At 45.1% G+C, this 14,840-nt stretch overlaps 2 protein-coding genes across 2 annotated transcripts; both read left to right on the forward strand.

Moving 5' to 3' along the window:
• The first annotated feature begins 7,010 nt into the window (after positions 1 to 7,010).
• LOC133896179 (vesicle-associated membrane protein 714-like) lies at positions 7,011 to 9,562 on the forward strand. Its single transcript, XM_062336728.1, has 4 exons — positions 7,011 to 7,379; positions 7,813 to 8,003; positions 8,101 to 8,264; positions 9,193 to 9,562. Exons 1-4 carry the CDS (start codon positions 7,160 to 7,162, stop codon positions 9,281 to 9,283), a joined length of 666 nt encoding a protein of 221 aa, XP_062192712.1. The 5' UTR covers positions 7,011 to 7,159; the 3' UTR covers positions 9,284 to 9,562.
• Positions 9,563 to 12,683: 3,121 nt separating this feature from the next.
• On the forward strand, positions 12,684 to 13,861 carry LOC133896196 (casparian strip membrane protein 2-like). The gene is made up of 2 exons (XM_062336747.1): positions 12,684 to 13,234; positions 13,325 to 13,861. Exons 1-2 carry the CDS (start codon positions 12,897 to 12,899, stop codon positions 13,668 to 13,670), a joined length of 684 nt encoding a protein of 227 aa, XP_062192731.1. The 5' UTR covers positions 12,684 to 12,896; the 3' UTR covers positions 13,671 to 13,861.
• Positions 13,862 to 14,840: the final 979 nt, after the last annotated feature.

Raw genomic sequence — 14,840 nt, forward strand, 5'->3', positions numbered from 1 at the left:
GCCACTTCCTTGGATCCAACCTCCTCCACCATGAGTCGTCGTGACCTCCTCCACCCCGACGCAAGCCTCCTCCTCCACAACGAGGTATTAATGGATGGATCATGGCTAGGTAATTTTAGTTTCATTTGAGAGGATTTTAGGCGCATTCTAAGTGATTAATTTTAGGTGTATTTTAGTGGATTAGTTTTCTTTTATACAAATTTAGTTGACGAAATAAGCAAATGATACGAGGCATGATGAGGATATATAATTAATATTATATATTCTATAAATATCGTATATCTATAAAAGGTATATGAGGATCGCCTGTATTCTACCCGATCTGGGGCTAGTTGTAGCTGCCATGGAGTAGGCCATAGAGATAAAACACAAGGGAAACTAATCATACGAAATAGGGAAGTTATTCCCTAATTCGGGAAGAATTCCTAGATGTTTGAAATCTAGCAGCTCGGATAGATTGCGCCCGGAAGAGTCCGGGTAGGTCTACCTTATTTCCCGTGACTATATAAGGTGGGGAGAGGAGCACATCCAACATAATCAATCGAAACACGTTGAATAGAAGCCAATCAAAAGCCTTACAACAAGCAACACGTGCCTTCAGACTTCCAAAGTTGTGAACCCCTAATCGAGTTGAGCCAGATAGAAGACCAACACCCATTGAAGATCCACGACAGAAGTAATTCCCATTTGAATAGATCTTCAACAGTAGGAACACGGAAATCCACCTACTTATTAGGATTAGATCCACACACAATCCCCTTTGTACTTTGTGATCCTAAGTATAATCAAGGCAAGGCAGGACATAGGGCTATTATCTAACTCGGAGGCATGGACATGTATAAATCTGTGTCTCTGTTTGTGATATTCTTCGATGATTACACATGTATCCCTATTTTTCATATTTTATAATAGACAGTCATATACAAATCCTTGATAAGGCATATATTAGAAAATGACGATGTGGATAGCTAGATGCAGTTTGCCAATGATGATACCATGTTGAATTAAGTTTGAATGTGATATTTTGTGGTATCAGAGTTTACATCAGGCAAATTATCTAAACATTGCTACCCATAACATCACATTCAAATTTTAGGACACACACAACTGAGGTACAAATAAATAATTTTGTTGGCATTTGTTGACCCAATATCTTGCTCCCTTTTTTTGTATGACTAATCGTATGAGCCTATGATAATTATGCACTTATATGGTAGAGGGTCAGTAACTTGATTGGCACTATTCCACATCTTCTTATTCAATCTCTCACATATTCTATGAGATGTGGAATAAGAAGGTGTGCCAATTATGAAAATCCACGTGTTATTGATTTTATGACTTATGCCCCTGAGCTGAGACAGTAGGGAGAGGAAGGTGCATTAGGTTTGGTGCCACCTTCCCTCTTCCTCTATCTTGATGAAATTTCCTCTGCTAGGATTAGCCATCAAACTTTGAGAGATGATCATAGCAGCATAGATTTCACCAGGGCAGAACAGCTAAGTATGCAATTTTATATATTAATGCCTAATTTTTAATTTCTATATAAGTAAATGATGAAACCATATGTGAATGATTAACTGCATGTCAACCATATGTGATATGTGATGATGAACTATATGTGAACCATATGTGTTATTTTTTTATTTGGAATTATCACTATTAGTTTGAACCACGAACCGCCAGTGATACCACCATTCATTGTTGCCGGTTAATGTCATGAACAAGCAGTGAAAATCTGTTATCACTGTCGGTTCATGGCTCAAACCGGTAATGATAGCCTATTATCGTTGTCGGTTTAGCAACCAGTAGTAATAATCATAAATATCATTGTTGATTGCGTGGTGCTGATTCAAAAATCGGTATTGATAACGGTTTCTATAGTAGTGCTCATAATTAATGTGAGGACCCCGACCTCGAGTTCCCTTGTGCCTCCTGTATCAGTCTCTGGATCAAGTAGCCTATACGCACAGAACTCAACAGAATGATATCAAATACATACTTCAAATAAAATAATCAGGGATGACAATAAGTCAGGTCAGGGTCGGGTGAAGCAAAACCACGCCCGACCCAAAACCCGCAAGTCTAAATTGGACCCGAGCTTGAAAGGATAAACGGGTGAAAATTGGCACCCGAACCCACACCCGCCGGGTGCCCATTGGGTTTCGGGTGCCTGTTGGGTTTTGGTCCAATGCTCACATGGATCGACCAATGACGGCGTGTGGCGGTGGCACGAGGCGTGGCGGCAGCGGCACCTAAATCCCCCACACGTCTCCATCCCCCTCTCCTTTCCCCACCCCGCACGTTCTCTCAACCACCCGAATCAGGACAGATTCTGGCTCCTCATCGTGATTGCTAGCTATGTGATGATGATGGCGCGCTGCCCAGCCATGGTTTCCATGCACGCACACTGGATGGTGCGGTCCCTGGCCAATACGTTCCTTGACCTTGCCCGCTCCCCAACACCTGCGTGTGCCCGCACCTCCCCTGCCTCCTTGCCTTCCTCGCGCGCTACCCCTCCTGCGCGCTCGACTCCCTCCGCGGCTCCCTTCGCTCCCGCTTCCCCTTGCCGCCAATGCCACCCCCACCTCCGAGGAGGAGGAGGAGGAGGAGGAGGAGGTCGTCGATGAAGATCTGAGGTTGGAGGTGGAGGAGGAGCGCTAGCGGGAGGCACAATGCATGGAGCTGCTGCAGGAGCTCGACAAGGAGCGTAGCGCCGCAGCGTCGGTCGTGAGGAGTGCGCTACCCGCTGCCGTTGTGTGGCTGATTGGCGGATTGGAAGACATGACGGGAGACTGGGCCGACGGGAGTCTGGGCTGACTGGAAGCTGGGTCGATGGGGAGACTGAGCTGACTGAACTATGTTTCCGGTGACCTGATGGGCACCCACGGGTAAAAATTCAAATCCGAGCCCGACCCGACCTGGTTCGGTCCGGGTACCCAACCCGATAGACCCGTGGGTGGAAAATAAAACCCGAACCAGTCAGGTGTAAAACATGTGAGTACCTGAACCCATAGGTCCAATTGCCATCCCTAAAAATAATTACATGATCAGAGTAATCGATGATCTTGTGGATTAGGATCCAAGACATATCAGCTAGGCAGAAGAGCCTACAATGGAACAAAGCGGCACAAAGTGGAACAACACAATGCCACAGGCAACTCGGGTGCGGACGTGACCTTAGACTTCTTCTCTTTAACTTCATCTGGGTTGAGGTTGATCTCCATCTCAATAATCTGAAAGCAGCAAGATTGAATACGAAAGGTACTCAACAAATCCTATGCTATTTCAAGGTGTTGATATATGCATAGGGGATGACTCAAGGATAAGACTTTATGGTTTTAGTTTTAGGCATAAAGTAGTTTATGCAGGTATCCAATATAGATTCTCTACTGATAGATTTGAAAATAGTTTAAACAAGTAACAAGGTATATCTGGGGTTTTTCCGGTCCTGGGAGGGGCTACACCTCGCTCTACAGTTCCTATCGTTGTGTATGTTGTACCTCTAGTACCACACAGCTCCTGGCGGATTGAGTCAACAACCTCACCACAGGGACATTAGTCCCCACACTCACTCATCAAAGATACACACACTCCCGAGTCTAATCAAAGCGTGGCCATATCTTTGCATGTCTATGACCGTGGACATGACTATTCGGATAGATTTACACTTTGTAAAGGTTGTACACTATACCCACACGATATGCTCAGCCTCCAACCGTTGCAAGCGGAGGAGCAAATCATACTGAGACTTTTCATTCACCTTTCTTGCCGAACTTTTCTACGTGAACCATCAAGTGCTCCGGATCTCGTATAGAGGGTAGATCCCCGAGACCATCGACATGGCTGGGGCGAAAACTCCTTCACGAGTACCTGACAAACACTTGGTTCATGCGTTGCTCTCAACCTCCTATTATGATGTCCAACTCGGTCCGGTGAAAGAAAAGTCAAGTCCTGCCCATTCTGAACTCATAGTTGCACTGGGGTGGCTAAGCGTGATGGCGCAAGATTCGGTGTTTATACGACCGGGGCAGGTATCTTCATTGACAATGAATACCACCAGGTAACTCAAGCCCCCAAGAGCATCCTCCCTAGAGGACTACTCTATATGCCCTTGCCAAAAACAGTTTTCACCCATTACGCACCACCCACCATATCCCACACGACATCCAGGATCCCACAACCATCAAGAATTCATGATATATGAGTTGAATTGATAAAAGAGTGAAGTGACATCTCCTAAGAGATGTATTCAATCCTAATGCTAGATATCAAGGTGTCGTCCGACGTTAATATAGATAATGACAGGTAATTCTATGGTGATATGTATTCTGGATGATGATATTTAAAGCATGGCAATTGTTGGATAGGATTTAACTACTGCAAGTACTTTGAAAATAGCGCAATACATAGCACATGAGATAATAAGTCATTCTTTTAAGTTGATCAATTAGATATTGCAAAACATGGATATGATTTAACTACTGCAAGTACTTTGAAAATTTGCAATCTTAGTTCTTTATGTGAATGATATCTTATTGGGCAGTAGCGATAAGGATATGCTGTTTGAGACCAAGAGATTTATTTCCTCTAATCTTGATATGATCTCGGTGAAACCTCTTATGTTCTTGACATTGAAATTCACCGAGATCGGTCCAAAGGAGTATTAGATTTGTCTCAAAATACATACATTGATAGAGTATTGAAAAAAATATAATATGCATAAGTGCTCTGCTACGCTTGCTCCCATTGTTAAGGGCGGTAAGTTTGGGATATTTCAATGTCCGAGGAACTAGTATGAAGCTGGTCAGATCAATTCCTTATGCTTCAGCTGTCGGAAGCATTATGTATGCTCAAGTGTGTACGCGCCTTGACTTAGCTTTCATGTCCGGGATGCTTGGCAGATATCAGTCAAATCTAGGACCAGACCACTAAAAAGCTGTTAAGAAAGTCCTTCGCTATTTGTAAGGCACTAAGAATTACATGCTCATATTTAGAAAATTCGATAACCTCAAAGTTGCTGGTTATTCGGATGCAGACTTTGTGGGGGGGGGGGTGTGGATACTAAGAAATCCACGTCAAGTTATATCTTCACCATCGCTGGAGGAGCTATCTCGTGAAAAAGCTCCATACAGACACTTACGGCATCGTCAACGATGCAAGCTGAGTTTGTAGCATTTTATGAGGCTACCCAACAGGCTATATGGATAAAGAATTTTATCCCGAGATTAAGAGTGGTCGACAGCATTTCAAAGCCACTTACGTTATACTGTGACAATTAACCTGCAGTTTTCTATACGACTAACAACAAGTCGAGTGGTGCTGCCAAACATATCAACATTAAGTATCATATTGTGAAAGATAGAATTCAAGATCAAACAATAAGTGTTAAGCACATAAGTACTAAGTCAATGCTTGTGGATCCACTCACTAAAGGCTTACTACCCCATATCTTTCGTGATCATGTTGCTAGTATGTGGTTATTGGATAGCCTATGATTCTGGATAACAGGACCATAATGCAAACCAACTGGTATTAGGAATAATGAATTTTCATTTCGAGATGGAGTGGTACACTATAGGTACTCGGGTCTCAGTGGTATTTAATTAGCTATTGTAATGCTTTATCTTGGTGTGCTATTTCATTAAGAGTGGGCTTATGATGTTAACCTTACGATCAAGGGGGAGAATGTTGGAATTGATCTCGACCTTATGTTTTGACATGTTCCCTAACGTGACCGAGAAAGAGGGGTAGTCTGTTTCCTCTCACGCGCCCTGATCGGGGGCCAACCAACCTATTGGTTGCGATCCCATTCCACACAACGCTATAATATAAAGGGGGCTATGCCGGGGCTCGTGGATTATCGATCTCACGCAGCTAACGCACACCCCTACACGCCTAAACCCTAGACCAATAGTCTGGGCGCTGCAGTGGAGAGAAGGTTGCCGCCGTCGTCCACACCACAGCGCCGCTGCAACTACATCGAGCTCATCTGCGTCGCCTTCATGTTCACCGAGCCGGCCACCACTACATCGATTACACGCAAGCTCCACTAGCGGTCTACATCAATCTCATCCATGACTACACCGATAGGATAATCCACGCCGAACGCCGGTATGTACTCACGCTTCTGTAATCAAGATGTGTCTGTTTTAGGGCTAATGGTGATCTAAAATATTTTTAAGTGATTAACACAGCGACGATGGACTCGGCCAGGGTAGCGCACAAGTGGGGCAGCGGCTGGGCTAGCTAAACGGCGTGAAATGGGATTTATGATCAAGCTGGAATGAACTGAATATATATCGAGTGATTCGAATTTGCATTCAAATATGAAATTGACGACAATTTGAATGAGTCTGGATTTGAGATATTTGGAATTAAATTCAAATAGGATTATTTGAATTTAGATTTGAAATTTAGTTTGACATTAATTCAAATAAGGGTATTTGAATTAGGAAAAGGATTTGGACTTGAAGCTTCAGAATTTGAGAGAGGTTTGAATTCAAAAGAATTGAATTAAGTTGAATTTTAACTGAATTGGATCAAAGGAATATATTTGAATTTGGGAGAGGTTCAAATTCAAATCTGCACTCAAAGAACCAAAAATAAAAATTAAACCAAAATGCATAAGCTCAATTTATTGCAAGAGTTAATTTAGAAATTAATTTAGTGCTATTTGGAATACTTAGCCAAAATAATATATTTGGATATATACGTGCATGTGTGTACATATTTAAATATATATTTTCTTGATTTTATACTGGTTTAATAGTTAATTTTTTTTAATATGAGTAAATTTTGCTATTTTCTAAATGTTAAAACTATGTATGTTACAATTAATGTAGTGGTCGATCCAATGTTAGTGGTGAAAAATGTGTAGTTGGATTTGAAAATTGCACTGTTTCTTTCATTTCTGGAGCAATTGGTTGATGTATCGATAATCATTTAAGTTTTGAAAAAAAGAAAAGAAAAACAATAGCAAAAGGAAAAAAAAGAAAAGAAAAGAAGAGAAGGCGAGTGAAGCTGCAAAGAGACAGTCGAGAGAGTCCAAATCCCCAATTACAGTTACAGTCCCCCAACCCAAGGCGAGATCGGATCAGATCTCATCCAATCCCAGTCCTATTTCCAATTCCGAGGATCTCAAGGGCGTGCCCGGGGATCGATGGCGATCGTGTACGCGCTGGTGGCGCGCGGCACGGTGGTGCTGGCCGAGTTCGCCGCCGTCTCCGGCAACGCCGGCGCCGTGGCCCGCCGCATCCTGGAGAAGCTGCCGCCGGATGCGGAGTCGCGCCTCTGCTTCGCGCAGGACCGATACATCTTCCATGTCCTCCGCGCCGACGGTGGCATCACCTTCCTCTGCATGGCCAACGACACCTTCGGCAGTACGTTTCCTCCCCTGCTGCCGTCTTCTTCCTCAATTCCTCAACTCCTAGCTAAGCTTCCTTCCCCCTCTATGATTAAGCCCGCCCGCCATGGTCGGTATTCCATTCTCCGACCACCCTGCTAGTCGCTACTCCACAAAGATTACTTAGTTGGTACCGCCAAACTCGTACTCCACAAAGATTACTTCTTTACATCTGGAGGAACTAGGTTGATTGCGCTAGATAACTTCTTATGATCCTCTTGTAGTTTTGCTACTATTGTTTGGTACTCCAGTTCATCATTGTATGTTCTGCACTCGTCCAGTTATCAGTTTGCGAACCGCAGTCGTCCCATGTACAAAGACTTGAACAAAGACCCTCTTTTCTGCCCTGATTGGGCCTACCTACTGGTCATGTCAGTACAATTCATATGTTCTATTCATTCATGATGCAGGAAGGGTTCCCTTTCTGTACCTCGAGGACATCCAGATGAGGTTTATGAAGAATTACGGCAGAGTCGCGCATTCCGCCCTGGCTTACGCCATGAATGATGAGTTCTCCAGAGTGCTCCATCAGCAAATGGAGTTCTTCTCCAGTAACCCCAGCGCTGACACTCTGAACCGTCTCCGTGGAGAAGTTAGTGAGGCAAGTACCAGAAATTTGTTCAAACTGAAAAAATATTTGCCTTTTCTTTCCAACAGTTTCAGAGTGCTGAACTTGTCGTCTTTCCATACTTCTGCAGATACACACGGTCATGGTTGACAACATTGAGAAAATTCTGGACAGAGGTGATCGCATCTCACTTCTTGTGGACAAGACCTCCACCATGCAAGACAGCTCTTTTCACTTCCGCAAGCAATCCAAGAGGCTCCGGAGAGCTCTTTGGATGAAGAATGCCAAGCTTCTGTAAGTGCTATACCTTTTCCATATTTCATACGTGCACTAATTTCTTTCTGTTTGTTTATTTTAAACGACAATCAACACTAGCAGCCAATTATGGATCAGTCATGTGCTCACTAACTTAGGCCCCGTTTGGCACAGCTCTAAATCCAAGATTTCTTAGAGCTGGTCAAATCTAGCTTCAAGAAATCTTGAATCTTGAGCTATGGGTGGATTGAGGGTATTTAGTTGAACCATCTGGTTTTTATTTTGGACTAAAAATAAAAGTTTAAACCACTTTATTTTATCATACAAACTCCAGATCTAGCATGGATTTCGAAGTTGGAGCTCTGCCAAACAGGCCCTTACGCTTTCGTAGTAAAGTTCTACAGCTTGCCCTACAATGGGCACTTGAACAGTCCTGACCACTACAGTACTATTACGGTCTTACAGAGCCCTTCAGCCCTTCTAGGTCCATTATCTAGATGATGGCCAGTGGCACTGGTTTCGTGCTTGTTCTTAATGTTTCCCTGCCATTTACAGTTTTGCCATATTCTTCAGTTCGGTTTGGCTGTTTTTTTTAATCATATTATCGAATTAAAGTAGTTTGGACCAAAAAGAAAAGGGCTCTGATGTTTATACATATCCCAAGTAGTGAAATTATGTGTTCTAGTTAAAACGAGCAATGGCGGTGGGGGGGGGGGGGTGTAAACTGCATGTATAGGCTCATGTAGAGTGGAATGAAACTATAAATTGCTGGGATATCCTGTTTGAAAACATACAATACCACTTTTCAGCTGAAAATCTATGTAGCTCTGGACAGGTGGTTACTGGCAGGTGCAGCTAACTACTAGTTGCTTTCTTGCACACTGAAATTTTTGTCTTTCCGAATTGCTCTGTTTAAAGGTTTAAGATACTTGGCAGCTCCTGAGATATTTCTTATCCTTTGTTGTAGAGCTGTGTTGACAGTTGTCATCGTACTGCTACTTTACTTGATCATTGCCGCTTTCTGTGGAGGTCTTTCCCTACCATCCTGCAGATCATGAACAACACACCATATGGCCATTCCCCATTTGGGGTGTAATACCATGGAATGATGCATGCTGCTGTGTTAAGATCTGTTGAGCACTTGAGCTTTCAGAGCCAGAAAATATGGTTTGAGAAACAGATTTGCAGTTTGGTTTTGAGTAAGAGGGAGTTTGCTTTTTGCTGATAGGAGTTAATATGAAGTGGTTTGTAGAAAATGGGATCAGCATGTACAGTATGTGGATTCTTGTTTGAGGCACCTGAGCAATAAGGATGGAGGTTGCACTTTTCTGTGGTTATCTTTTGATGTCGCTGTGCTTGTGGATGAATCGGTTATCACTTTGCTGTACTTATCTTTTGCTATAAACCAGTCATTGCGCTTGTGGATGAATTGGGTGTCATATACTGCAGTGAATGTTATATACTATCGAATCGAAATTACAATGAACGAATATGGTATGTAGCTCTGTTCTTGTTGGAAATTCACTGATTGGTTAGCTTGTTTCGAGGGGATAAACCTGCACCAATCAGAATGAAATATGTCTCGATTTTTCTTCCATCTTTTCACCTGAGTGTGGGGAGATGAAACAAATGTATATGAATTCACAAACTGCGAGTATTTGTAAATGAAGGTCCTATCACTTGTGACAAGCGTGCAGCACAAGATGTTGCTTGAACTGCCCCTGTTGTGATCATAAGCAAATTAAGCACATGCTTTTTTTAAACCCTGAGCAGAAGCACTGCTCTTTCACTAAAGAAGAAGGAGAAATTCAAATATTACATGTGTTGTGATTGCATAATTAAACTGATAGGCGCCTCAATGTATAACATACGAAACTAGGCTATCTCCGGCAGACCACAAGCTAGCTTCCACAGGATGATCTCTTCTTTAATCAGATTGAAGACCTGATAAGGTTGCGCTGACTTGTTTTCAAACACTCTTCGGTTCATCTCCTTCCATAAATTCCAGGCAGTATACATGATGATCACCGCTGATGTACGCTGTTGATTTGGTGCTAGCAGGGACATGGAACCGTTCCACCAATCCTGAATGGACTGTTCTTGATTAAGCAGGACTATTGCATCATGTGACAATCCTCTCACCTTCTCCCAAACCTCTCTCGCATATGGGCAATTCAGGCATAGATGTACTGTCATTTGTCGTTCTTGATCACAAAGCAGACACTCAGGATTGCATAGCTAGTTTCGGAGAGCCAGCCTGCCTGCTGTCAAAATCTTGCCCTGTACTAGTAACAGGCAAAAAATTTGAGCTTGGCTTCTGCATGAGCTCTCCACAACGACTTGATATCATTGGAGCAGTACGATCCTTGGAACTGAATCATACAAGCTGATTTGGTCCATCTCCAGGCAATTGAATCGGGCTGGTAAGTTAAATTAAGATTCTCCACCAGACCCCAAAGCATGATAAGTTCCACCATCTCATCCGTTGTCGACATCTTGAGCAAGCCTCTCGTCCAATTCTGATTTACAATTCCTCCGCCACCATTCTATTTTTCTCCATGCCAACTTGAAAAGCTTGGGCGCAATGTCCATAGGCGTGAGCCCATTCAACCAGATGGACTGCCAAAATCTAGTTGTGCGGTCGTCATCGAGCGTCACCACCGTGGACACCCTGAACAACTGCTTGTCCCCGGCGTCACAAGGTAGCACAATGCTGACCCATGGCCTTTCTGGCTCTGTCCACTCGAACCACAGCCAATGCATTCGCAAAGCCCTTGAGAACATGGTTAAATCAGAGATACCTAGACCACCATACTTGTTTGGCCTACAAGCCTTATTCCAATTAACCAGACAGTGGACTCCATTGCCATCTTCCTCACCCTTCCATAGGAAGTTTCTTCTTATTCTGTTTATTTTTTTGACAGCCCACTTCTTGAGAGGAAAAATTGTGAGATGGTATATCAGAATGGCAGAGAGGACGGACTTCACCGGTGTCAGCCTTCCTGATTTATTGAGAAGCCTTCCTTTCCATGCAGGTAATTTCTTAGCAATTTTATCTATCAATAGTTGGACCTCAGCTCTTCTGAGCTGGCGAGTGCTTAGAGGTAGCCCGAGATATTTACAAGGAAAGCTCTTGATTTTGCAAGGGAACCACATCATGATCTCACTTAAATCTACTCGTTCACATCTGATCGGGTAGGTTGCATATTTGCTCAAATTGCTCACTAACCCGGATGCCTGACCAAAGATTCTTCATGTATTACTCTGATCTCCTCTCTAGATGGATTAGCAAAGATTAATTGCTGCATCATCAGCGTACACGCTTCTTCGCAACTTTGCAGCCCCATGCTGAATTGGGCGCATTGCCGATGCTTCCATGGCGAGACCGAGCATTTTCTGCAGGGATCCAGTGCCAAGATAAACAGCATGGGGGATAATGGATCCCCCTGTCGGAATCCAGTTCAGTTTTTGAAACTGCTTCCTCGAGATCCTTTGAGCCGCACCGAAGAAGAAGATGTGGACAACATGGCTTACGGTGTCAAAGGCTCTTGCAATATCTAGTTTCAGGAAGATTGTTGGAATATTTGCTCTGTACAGTTCCTTGATCATATTCTGTGCATATAAGTTGTCACGGATGCTCCTCTTTATGAAAGTGCTTTGGTTACGAGAGACAAGGTATCTAGGCATCCAGCTAGTCTATTTGCTAACACCTTTGAGATGATTTTTGCCAAGCTATGCGTGAGGCTAATAGGCCTATAGTCTGCGATGTTGTTGTCATCCGGTTTCTTTGGGATTAGCACGACATGTGCCGAGTTTAATAGGTCTAGGTGCTGTCTGCATTGGCTGAAAAAGAGATTTAGTGCTGCCAAGATGTCCTCCTTAATTGTGCTCCAGCTTTCCTTAAAGAAAATGCCAATGTACCCATCTGACCCTGGTGCCTTTTCCGCCGGCAAATCCGAAATAGCTACTAGAATTTCATCCTATGTAAAAGGGTCTTCCAGATGCCCAAGGTTATGTCGGGTTAGTCCAATCTGCTCCCAATCTAATGTCATCTCTCTCCTAGCTGGAGGACCGAGAAGTTTACTGAAGTGGGAGTGCATCTGCACTTGACCAGCTGCAGTGTCGATATTCTGTATGTAGTTTTTTTTTTCTTTTTCTGTCATTTGCTCTGAGAAAAAACAACTATGTATTGGCATCGCCTGCACTGATCATATTGAGTCTTGATCGTTGCCGCGCACGCAGTTTCTCTACTGTTGTGATGCCAAGGAACCTCTGCTTGAGGTCTCGTTTGAATGCTAGCTACTCTTCACTGAGCGATCTTTACTCCTGGACCCTGTCCAAAATCCATATGAGTTGCTGTACCGCGACGAGAAACATTTTGCTTTGCCCACTGTCGGAGTTTCCTACCTGTTCTTTGCAGCTTGATATGCAGGTTCAAGAAACTATGATGATGGGTGCCAAGTCAGAGCAGTTAGAAAGAGAGCAATCAGGCTGCTGCTGGGGAAGCAACCACTCCTGCAATGCATTCTCCCGACTTGTTCCATCATCGCAAATAAAGAAGCTCATCGTCTTCAAACAACTCCCCTGCATTTCCAGGTATAAATCTGCTCCTATCTTGCACTCCAGCACCAATCGCAGCACCAGCAATCCTTGGACAATTCAGCAGCAACCATGAGCGAGCCCGCCACCGTGATCCACATGGACGACGGCAAGGCCCCGGTTGCAGCACCAGCAGCAGCGTCCTCCTACGCCACAGCTCCAGCTCACGCCACCAGCACGACTAGTAGTGCTGCGCCGCGCATGACCCGCAATGGTCTCCCGTTTCTCCTGCGCTCCGGCGCCGATGGCTTCCGGCGCTGCCTGGCCGTCATCGACTTCTTGCTCAGGGTGGCCGCCTTCGGTCCCACGCTGGCGGCAGCCATCTCGACGGGCACGGCCGACGAGAGGCTGTCCGTGTTCACGCAGTTCTTCCAGTTCCACGCAAGATTCGACGACTTCCCGGCGTTCACGTACGCCCACTACACCATCCATCCATCCATCATGCTTTGCAATTGCTTGTGGTAACTAATTAAGAAATGAATCGAGTTGCGCGCGTGCAGGTTCTTCATGGTGGGCAACGCGATCGCGGCGGGGTACCTGGTGCTGTCGCTGCCCTTCTCCGTCGTGGGCATCCTCCGGCCCAAGGCCACCGGCGTGAGGCTGTTCCTGCTCGTCTGCGACGTGGTGATGATGTTGCTGCTGACGGCGGCCGGTGCTGCTGCGGCGGCTATAGTGTACGTGGCGCACTGGGGGAACCGGCGCGCCAACTGGGTGCCCATCTGCATGCAGTTCCACGGCTTCTGCCAGCGCACCAGCGGCGCCGTCGTGGCCACCTTCCTCGCCGTCCTCGTCTTCATCGTGCTCATCCTCATGGCTGCATGTGCCATCCGGAGGCGCCTGCATTGAACAGAGATTGCTTTGCTTCGGGCGTTTATATATCTTTGAGTGGATTCTTGTTTTCAATTCCATCGGTGTGCTAGCTGTGTTCGAGATGCGCTAGCTTGTGATTTCTCTCATTCAAGAATGCTGGTTATTACTTATCACTTCACTTCACTTGTGTCATGCATGTAAGAAGGTAACGTGGGCAATATAATGTAAGTGTGTGTATCAATGTATGCATGTCAAGCTACTTGAACTTGAAGAACATAACGGATTAATTTCCTCCAACAATATATATAATCAAGCTGCTGCTGCTGCTGCTGCTTAATCTCGTGGATTCGCGGAGTGGAGGTGGACTTATGCGGCCATTCCCTGATGCCGTCGGGGGTTGAAGGCGAAGTCGAGCAGGTGATAGAACCCCACGACTCATGGCTCCGTGTAGGGCACGATGTTGGCGACGTCGTCGCGCCGCACACTACTGCAGAAACCCCTTTCATAGTCGACTCCAAAACCTCCTTTACTGCCGAATTTGGAGCCGACGGTGTGTAACGAGCAGTGATAGTCGGCAGTGATGCCCTGGATATCACTGCCGATTGTTGGTTTCAGCCGGCAGTGTTGTGCCTCCCCTTCTACTCCGGTCATGTCCTCCCTCTCTGTCCTCCCTCTCTCTCCTCAATCTCTCCATCTCTCTCTCACTCAATACATGCATACAATGAGACATATGTAATGTAAAGAAATAATAAATGCACCTTTATTAATACATAGTAATTCATGTCACACATATATACATAATAGTTCTCACAAGTCACCCATCGAAAAGTCAATCGAGTTGAGCCAATCCAGTATCCCTCTACATCTCCCGCGATGAGGACTGCGTCTCCGCACAGACGGCAGATGTCATTTGTACGTGCGGGGACGCGAGGGGCCAATGGTGGTGGAGCGGAGGATCCGACCACGCCCGATCGACCGTAGTGTCACCTAAGCTCCAGGCTCGCCAGCGTGTCAAGGACATCGAAGTCCGACTCCTAAACGCTAGTACGGTTTGAGCATTCGACCTCCTCCGCATCGCACTGACGAGCCACCCTCTCGTCCTCCTTTTGGGTACGCTTACAGGAGGCTGCTTCTTGCTCCTTTCTCGTAGCGCAAAACTGACGGGCCAGCCTCTCATCCTCCTCCTTTTGGGCGCATTGACGGGTC

Source organism: Phragmites australis, chromosome 16 (genome assembly GCF_958298935.1).
Source record: "Phragmites australis chromosome 16, lpPhrAust1.1, whole genome shotgun sequence".
NCBI classification, from domain to species: Eukaryota; Viridiplantae; Streptophyta; class Magnoliopsida; order Poales; family Poaceae; genus Phragmites; species Phragmites australis.